Source organism: Nicotiana attenuata, chromosome 5, assembly GCF_001879085.1.
Source record: "Nicotiana attenuata strain UT chromosome 5, NIATTr2, whole genome shotgun sequence".
NCBI classification, from domain to species: domain Eukaryota; kingdom Viridiplantae; phylum Streptophyta; class Magnoliopsida; order Solanales; family Solanaceae; genus Nicotiana; species Nicotiana attenuata.
The window spans coordinates 5,294,434-5,304,196 of NC_031993.1; the positions used below are offsets into that span (position 1 = coordinate 5,294,434).

The window sequence follows — 9,763 nt, forward strand, 5'->3', positions numbered from 1 at the left end:
CTTTTGGCGCATCGTGATTATGCCGCGCTACTTCTCCAGCAAGGCCGGGGGATTAGAGTTTACCCTCAACCATCTCATTTGGCTGTATCGGCCTCAGCTGTTTCGAGGGATGATCAAGCTTCAACGTCGATCAAAAAAAGCCTTCTTTGCTAGTAACGATGAGGATAAAGATCGAGGCTGGATGAGCCGGTTCGTCAGAGTGAGGACCTCAGACGTCATCCCTAGGGAAAAAATGCCATTCCCGGAGAAATGGAACTTCAAACGTAAGTGAAGTCCTTTTCCAAATACCCTCTCATATTCCACTTCCGAGTTTCATAATGCCTATAACTTTTTTGCAGTTGTTGCTTAGATGCCCCATGCGATCCCCGACCTTGAGGACTAGGTCCGAAAATTAGCTGCAACCTCCTCGTATGATGAACGCAAATGGCATGACTTATCGAGGGGAAAATGGGAGGCCAAGCACCACCGTTAGTTCTTCTCCCAGGTTTTCTGATGTTTTCCTTTTACTGGAGATGTTTTCCACACTTACGCTTATCTATGCAGGCATTGGAGATGTCTCTGAAATGAGGCCAGCCCCGCCCGGGGAAGAGACCGAGTCCCCAATTCCAAAATCAGGGAAAGACAACAAGAGAAAAAGGGCTTCGAAGCCCGAAGACCCCCAGGATGAGAGGTCCCTTATTCGGAAGCCAAGGAGGAAATTTATTCATGTGGATGTAGATTCGGCCCTCCAATTTCTGGACGATGAAGAAAATAAGGCCGTAGAATCGGCGCTGGTGCCCCGAACTAGGAAACCGGTCGAGGCCGCCAAGCCCTCCGAACTAGAGACCTTGCCTCGTGGTGAGGGAACTCCTAAGAAAGACTCGGGCAAAGCCCTCGAGTCCCCTGAGGTCGAGATCATTCCGCTGCCTTCAACAAGTACACCGGAGGGGACAAGTGCCGAGAACCCCGAAGCTAATCAGAGCTCCCCGAGTGAGGGGGGGCCGTGACAATAGGTCACTCCCCTTCTCTACCATCTTATTCTGAGGACGAGATAAAGGACGCTCGAGCTCTAGCAAGGTCCTCGAAGAAGATCCTTTTCAGGATTGTTTCACTAGGGTCGATAATGCTGCCGACCTTAATGACGCATCCACCCTCTTCGAAGAGGCTCATCGTCTCTTCTCTCGGGTAAACACTAACTTTTATTTGTTGTAATTTTTTCTTCTTCCCTTCTCTTGACTGATATCTCTTTGTTTTTTGCGTAGGCCATCATCAAGTTCAGGGCCGAGCTGATCCAATGTGAGGCCGAGCTCAGGAAGTCTTCGGATGAGGAGAAGGCCTTGAGGCTCCTTTGTAGCCAAAAGGAGGAGGAGCTCAAGGACCTCCGGGCTGATTTGGCCAAAGCTCGCAAAAATGAGGCCGAGCTAGACAAGAAGGTAACCGTGATTTTGAAAGAGTGTGGTCTTCTTGGCCTTACTGCGGAGGCTAAAACTTCAATGTCTCAGTTGCAGCAAAAGTTGGAGATGATCGGGCAGCTCCAGGGCGAGGTCGATCAGGTTAAGACTGACTGCCACCGATGGAAAGAGAACATGGGCCGGCTTGCTGCTAATAAAGAGGCTGCTCTAGCCCAACTGGCCTCGGCTGAGACTTAGCTCCGAGGTATTAAAGTGAAAAATCTGGCCCAGACCAAGAAGATCGGGGAGCTCGAGGCAAACTTGCTGAAGCCGGGGCCGAAGTTGCTGAAGCTAGGGTCGAAGTGGAGAGGACGAAGGCCACGGCTGATAAAACCATCGCCGTGTACTTAAGGGACGCTGAGGCTGTTCAACCAAAGCTAAGGGAGGCCTCTGACTGGGAAAAATGGAGTAATGATTTGGCCAAGTGCCAGTCCCGGAGGGAGACCCTCGAAGAAATCCATGCCCGAGGTTTCGACCTCACTGCAGAGATAGCCCAAGCGAAGGCGCTGGAAACCGATGCCAGTTTTCTTGTTTCTTCCGATGATGAAGATGTTGTTAGTGGCTCTGAGAGCGGGGGAGATGAGGATGGAATCCCTGAGGAGGAGGTTCCCGAAGATGTGGCTCCCGAGGATGTGGCTTTCAAAGACGTGGTTCCTGAGGGTGTGGCCCCCAAAGTAGATTAGGTTCTTAGAGTTTTGTCTTTGTTTCTTTGTTTTATGGTAAGGCCCCTCTTGGGTACTGAAATACCCTTTATAAATATAAATAATTTCCTTTGCTTTATCTCCGATTTGTATTGAATTCTGCTTTGTCTTCATTTTGTAAAATTTTTTGATAACTTCAATGATCAAGTGAACATTGGCTCGGATTATGAATATAACAAACCCTTAGGTTTTTTAATGATCAATGGGCGATCTTTGAACTTATAACAGAATACCTCTTAAAGTTTGTGTTAATCCTCGAGCTAAGCTTAAGTCGATTTGATGCGAGCTCGGGATTATGGGACTCTTGAGTCCAAGTTGAGTGAGAACAGGGTCTCGAACTCTGCATGCTTCGGCCCTTAGGCTCTATTATATTGGCCCTAAAGCTCTTTTAGGTCAGCCCTTAGGATCTTTAAGTTGGGCCAATTCGGCCTCTAAGACGGCTATAATTTTTCCCTCTTTTCGGCTAAAAGACTTAGTGAAAATTTCTTTATGCCTTAGCATGTGTTTTTGTATCCGTCGGGTTTTTTGAAGGTTCAATCGATCGGAGCCCCATTTGTATTCCATTTGTGTTACGATAATCTTTACACCTCTTGAGGCTTTTTCGAAGGCTCATGTTATCGAAGCCTTTAAATTATTCGAGGGGCTAATTTTATCGAAGCCCTTTTTTATTTGCTTTTGCCGAGGGTAGCCTAGTTTAACCGGTTTTTCAAAGTATTTGAAGGCCTTTAATTTGTGGCGGAAGTCGGATGTCTCCGAGCCGCGTTAATTCGACCGTAGCCTTTTATATGACCATAGTCTTTAATATGGCCGTAGCCTTCGGGTATGTCTCTTGGACTTGTTTGCCGATAACCTTTCGAACTTGTTCGAAAGGTTAGTCCCCGAGTATGATGGCCTTGGCCTTTATGTCGAGGGGATGCCTCTTTGAGGTCTTATGAATTCGAGTTTGGATGACTCAAATGTGTTGACTGTCGATGACAGTCCCCGAGTATTCGAGGTGTATTCGTGCTTTGGCTCTTGAGCTGTTTCCCGCAAGATTACAAGTATGATGTTCGTATAGTAGCAAATTGACATGAAGTGTTTTGATATAGAAAGAATGCTTCTTTGAATAATTGATACATGCGTACATGTTTTGCCGTTGGGGCTCGACTATTCTACATGGACACGGTTCATCTGTCCGTTTGGCCCATTACAAAGTATTCCTATCGAGTCCCTCTTTGGTGTGAAGTATTTTCCTCGAAAATATCATCTCCGAGGGTGATGCCCCCCAGTATTCGAGGTTGATTGAAAAGAAGCCTTAGATACTGTTGAGTTCTCCTTAGGTAGCACATAGTTGTTGCCTCGTCAAAAACCTCGCCGGTAAAACCCATTTGGGACAAAATCCAATCTAAGGAAAAAAGAGTGCAACACGTGCTTTAAAACCTAGGGTCTTCGTGTAAAAAGGTGCCCTCGATATCTTCGATCGAACACCTGCAATGGGTTAGTTTTAAATTCAAAAGGACAAAAGGAGAAAGTCATACCTTAACAGTAGTATCGTTTGAGTAGTGATATATTCCAATTTTTCAGCAGTTGTTCGCCTCCCATCGTGCCAAGTTTGTAAGATCCTTTACCGACAACTCCGATGACTCGGTACGGTTGATAGGAGACGGTAATTATGTAATTTAGATACTGTTACACTCTAATATGGCCACACTTTATCAATGTTTGAATGTTAAAAGATAACAAAATGCTCTAATTAAGAGTTTTACATTTTGCAGGAGCCACTCCGAGCTAGGAGGAAGCTAAAGAGTGTTTTGGAGTCAATATGGAGTGTGAAAGGCCAATCGAAGGATAGCACGGTCGAAAAGGAGAAAGAAGAGCAAGTGCCAGCTCCGCGGTCAGATCCGCGGCCGCGGACAGAACATAGGCAAAATCTGCGGTCAGATCCGCGGTCCATCCGCAGTCGCGGAAGAGCTGACGGAAGCCAATAACCCAGGGTCAATTATGTATTTTCCAGGGCGACTAACCTAAACCTATATCTAATTCGTCCAAAAGAGAGGGAGAGCTATTTTTAGAGAGATTTTGAAGGCAAGAACATGGAGAAAAGACAGAGAATTTCCTTAGAGTTTTTATCTTCTTCTTTTTAATTCTGTTGTTGATTATGACTTTATATAGCAAATTTTTATCCATTAGCATGAGCAGCTAAACCCGTCATCTAGGGTTGATAGAACCAATTGTTGGATGAAGTCTTGACTCTGTTTTGATATAATTGAGCCGTTTTTACTCTATGATTGTTCAACTACGTGTTGTCTTGTGATTAATTGAAAGGGCCCTTGATTAATCGTGCCTAGTTATCTTGTGTTGCTTGAGAAAGAACACTTGGTTAGATTGTTGTTGAACAACACCACTTTCGGGTAAGTTAAGAGATTAATTACTTGAATTTAAAAGCAGGGTTAGAGATAACGAAGCTTTGGTGGGATAATTCTGAGTTGCATAAATTGTTAACTAGAGTAGTTCGAGAGAATGCTTCTAGTAAATTATCGTAATTGATCGAGAGATAATTGCGGTAACCCAGAACTCATGTTTCTTATAGAGTGTTACGGCGAGATTATAGTTAACGTGTCAGGAATTAATCCGACAATTGGGGAAACCAATAACCCTAGACCATTTTACCATTGAATTCAACTCTATTCTTGATTACTGCTAGTTTTATTGTCATTTTTCCCTAGTTAACTAAATTCTACTCATTATCCATTAAAAATCTTGCATCCGGGAATTGTTTGAGCTATTCATTAGCAATGTTAAAAGTTGAAGTAAATAGGTTAGTTCCTTGTGGGATTCGACTTCGGACTTGAACTGGATTATATTTGCAGCGACCGCTTAGTCCTTTTTATAAGGCATAGTTGAGCGTGATCAAATTTGGGCGCCGTTGCCGGGGAAGTAACGGTGTTATTTATTGCAACTTGGAAGAATTGCTAGGCTTATTAGTTTAAATCAATTTTCTGTGGTGTTGAAAATATTTCCATTGAAATTCTCACGTTTGAACTCTTCTGTGACTCAAGTGCATGCCTAGAAGCTCTTTGAGAACTGGTGAACTCTTTGAAGGACTCTCAGATCCCGAGAAAGCATTCTGGACATTGAATCGGGCTAACAAAAAGAGCAAACAGCTGAAACAAAACGAACAAATTGAAATTGAAATGGGTGACGTAGATGACGTCAATGGGAACAACAGGAATGATCGAGATGACCCAAACGTCAGAGTGGTAGCACCTCTTGTGCCGGAAGCTGCTCTTAATTATTGGGGGCAACCAACTGCTGATAACCTGGCCACAGCAATTGCGGTTCCTCAAATACAAGCGGAGACATTCCAGATTACCAACAACATGCTGCACCTGTTGCAGAATAAATGGGTTTTCTCCGGGTCAAACATCGAAGACCCGCAACAACATCTGAATAACTTTCTATCAATATGGGTCACTCAAAGACAACCGAATGTGACTCCTGAGGCAATCAAATTATTACTTTTCCCATTCTCAGTGACTACTGAGGCTCAAACCTGGCTGAATTCACTCCCAAGAACTCCATTGCTACTTGGGAGGAACTAGTCAAGTAGTTCTTAAATAAGTTTTATCCACCCAACAAAACTGCGAGGCAGATTGATGAGATATTGCAATTCAGGCAGATACCGACTGAGACTTTGCAAGAAACCTGGGAGAGGTTTAAGGGTATGTTGGTGAAGTGTCCTCACCATGGCATTCTGGATCAGATGCTGGGACAGAGATTCTATATGGGTTTGGCTGACAGTCTGAAGGCCAATGTAGATGCTTCTGCCGGGGGTGCATTCTTGAGCAAAACATTCACAAAGTGTAAGATTCTTCTTGACAAGATGTCTCAAAATTCAGGCTGGATGACGGGAGACACAACACTCACTCTAATAGTGCATTTTGTCGCTCTTGACCCAAACAACACAAATACAGAAAACATAGCCACTCTTATGACCCAGATGAGCTTGCTGACAAAGAAAATCGATAAGATGGGTACGAAACAGGTGCACATTGTTGATACTACAAATGGAGGCTTATGCACTCCTTGCATAAACCAGTCATATGTGTGCTCGTGGAGTGGAGAGAATGACAACCAGGGTTTGAGATGGGTACGAAACAGATGCACATTGTTGATACTACAAATGGAGGCTTATGCATTCCTTGCATAAACCAGTCATATGTGTGCTCGTGGAGTGGAGAGAATGAAAACCAAGGTTTCAGAGAAGACATGAATTATGTCAATAATTTCGGAGGTAAAGGTGGGCAGCAATGGGGACCGACCTCAAACCAGCAGTACAGACCAAACCAGCCATAGCACAACCCCAATCCAGGAGGAGCACGACCACAAGGCCAAGTCGTGCCTTATCAAAGGCAGCAGGGCTATAATCAGCAGCACCAGCAACAGTTGGCCTACCAACCACCTCATCAACAGCAGGACAGTAACATAATCAAAATCAGAGGTATGCTGCAACAACTCATTGGGACAAATGGAAAGATGCAAGAGAAGTTAGCTGCACATGATTCAGCAATCAAAGGCATTTAAACTCAATTGGGGCAGCTATCTATGGCCTTGAACAATCGCCCACAAGGAACATTGCCTGCAGATACAAACATTAATCCAAAGGAGCAGAACCCAAATCAGCTCATGGCAGTGAGTCTCAGGAATGGAAGAGATTTAGACAGGGAGCAAGAAGTTGCTCAATCTAGGAGAGAGACAACGCCAACTACTCCAGTTACATTAGAGACAGATGAGTCAGCAGGCTCATCGAGGTTGTAATCGAGCAGGCACAAGTTGACAAGGGTAAGGAGAAGGAAGGTGAACAACTCCCATAATAGGTAGTAGAAAAAGCTTCCAGCAAAGAAAAGACACAAAGCAGTGGGCAGAGGTTGATTCCTGTACCATTCCCTCAAAGGTTGGCAAAGCAAAAGAAAGATGATCAATACAGGAAATTCATGGAAATGCTCAGACAAATTCAATTGAATATTCCACTGATGGACGCTTTGAGGGAAATGCCAGGGTATGCAAAAATGATGAAGGACCTGATGTTGCAAAAATTTGACTTCCAGGACCTGTCCACTGTAACTCTGACGCAGACCTGCAGCGCGGTAGTGACAAGGCCTATGGCTCAAAAGGTGTCTGATCCAGGTAGTTTCACTATCCCATGCACCATTGGGAGTTATGCTTTTGCTAAAGCATTGTGTGACTTGGGAGCCAGTATAAGCTTGATACCCTTGGCAATCTATACAAAACTGGGCATTAGCATAGCTAAACCGACCTCAACGTTGTTGCAACTGGCTGATCGCACAGTCAAAAGACCGACAGGAATTCTTGATGATGTGCTTGTTCAAGTGGGGAAATTTGTATTCCCTGCAGACTTTGTGATTCTTGACTATCAAGTGGATGAAGAGATACCAATCATTCTTGGCAGGTCGTTTTTAGCCATTGGGAGAGGATTGATTGATTGTGAGACTGGAGATTGAAAATGAGGTTGAACAATGAAGAGATAATATTCAATGTTCAACAATCTATGAGGAGACCCAGCGAATTTGCAAATTGCTCACTAGTGGAGGCCGTAGATATAATATTACAAGAGGAGGATGAGACTATTAATGTCAGGGATCCATTAGAAGCCTGCTTGATGAATCTGGAAAATGTGGATGGTAGGAGTTGGCAGAGTGGGTCATGGCTCTTGAAGGTCAAGGGTTCTGGAAAAGGGAACCTCAGTTCGAGGCCCTACACATAGAAGAAAGAACAAAACCACCTGCGAAACCATCAATAGAGGAGCCACCATTGTTGGACCTGAAACCGCTCCCAGCGCATCTCAGGTACGCTTTCTTAGGGCCTAATTGTACTTTACCTGTTATTATATCATCTGGTTTGCTAGCTGTGCAGGTAGAGCAACTCCTACAAGTGTTACAAGAATGTAAGACTGCTATTGGTTGGACCATGGCAAACATAAAGGGTATCAGCCTAGCTTTTTGTATGCAAAAGATTCTCTTGGAAGAAGGGCACAAACCTTACAAAGAACATTAATGAAGGCTGAACTCGAATATGAAAGAGGTAGGGAAGAAGGAAGTGATCAAATGGTTAGATGCGGGTATCATCTTCCCCATCTCTGACAGCAATTGGGTCAACCCTGTTCATTGTGTGTCGAAGAAGGGAGGAATGACGGTCGTACAAAATGAGAATAACGAGTTGATCTCGACTCGTACAGTCACGGGATGGAGGATTTGCATGGATTATCAGCAATTGAACACAGCCACCTAGAAGGACCATTTTCCCTTGCCATTCATTGACCAAATGCTGGACAGGTTGGCTGGGCGATCTCACTTCTGTTTCTTGGATGCATATTCAGGGTACAATCATATCTCAATAGCCCCCGAAGACAGAGAGAAAACATCATTCACCTGTCCGTATGGCATCTTTGCCTTTTGGAGAATGCCTTTTGGACTTTGCAATGCACCAGCTACATTCCAGCGGTGTATGTTAGCCATTTTCACGGACATGGTTGAAGATATTATGGAGGTATTTATGGATGATTTCTTCGTGGTGGGGGATTCATTCGAGAACTGTCTTCACAATTTAAGAAGAGTGCTCAGAAGATGTGTGGAGACAAATTTAGTGCTGAATTAGGAGAAGTGCCATTTTATGGTACAAGAAGGGATAGTCTTGGGGAATCGAGTGTCCAGCAAAGGAATTAAGCTTGACCATGCTAAGGTTGACGTGATCGAGAAGTTGCCACCACCCACTTCGGTCAAGGAAGTGATAAGTTTCCTTGGGCATGCCGGGTTCTACAGGCGATTCATAAAAGATTTCTCTAAGATTGCTAACCCCTTATGTAAACTCCTAGAAAAGGATCAGCCGTTTGTGTTTTCTAATGATTGCAGGTTGGCTTTTGAGGAGCTAAAGAAGAGATTGGTGACTGCACCCGTCATTTTTGCACCCAACTGGGAGCAACCATTCGAGCTCAAGTGCGATGCAAGTGATTATGCTATAGGAGCAGTCTTGGGGCAGCGAAAGGATAAGCTGATACACCCAATTTACTATGCAAGCATAACGCTAAGCGGTGCACAGCTCAATTACACCATGAAGAGAAAAGAGATGTTGGCTGTAGTTTTTGCATTCGACAAATTCAGGTCGTACTTGATTGGTTCAAAAGTTATTGTTTATACTGACCATGCAGCAATTAGGTACTTGATAGCAAAGAAGGAGTCAAAGCCACGCTTGATCCGCTGGGTTCTTTTGCTACAAGAATTCGATCTGGAGATCCATGATAGAAAAGGGATAGAGAACCAAGTAGCAGACCACCTCTCAAGGTTGGAAGGAGCTGAACAGAAGGTAGAGGTTGAAGATATAATAGAGACATTCCCGGATGAATAGTTACTAGCAGTGACAATGGAAGAGACACCATGGTATGCTGATATTGCTAATTATTTAGCAAGCGGTATTGTACCTTATGAACTCTCTTCAATTCAAAAGAAAAATTTCTTTCGCGATTGTCGGTCTTATTATTGGGATGAACCTCTACTTTTTAAAATATGTGTAGATAACATGATCCGGAGGTGTATCCCCAAGAAAGATCAACCTTCTGTTTTGCAAGCTTGCCATACT

General features: G+C 44.1%; 1 protein-coding gene across 1 annotated transcript; it reads left to right on the forward strand.

Annotated features, from left to right (window-relative positions):
• LOC109225924 lies at positions 7,144 to 7,632 on the forward strand. Its single transcript, XM_019390731.1, has one exon. The coding sequence runs from the start codon at positions 7,144 to 7,146 to the stop codon at positions 7,630 to 7,632; it is 489 nt and encodes a 162-aa protein (XP_019246276.1).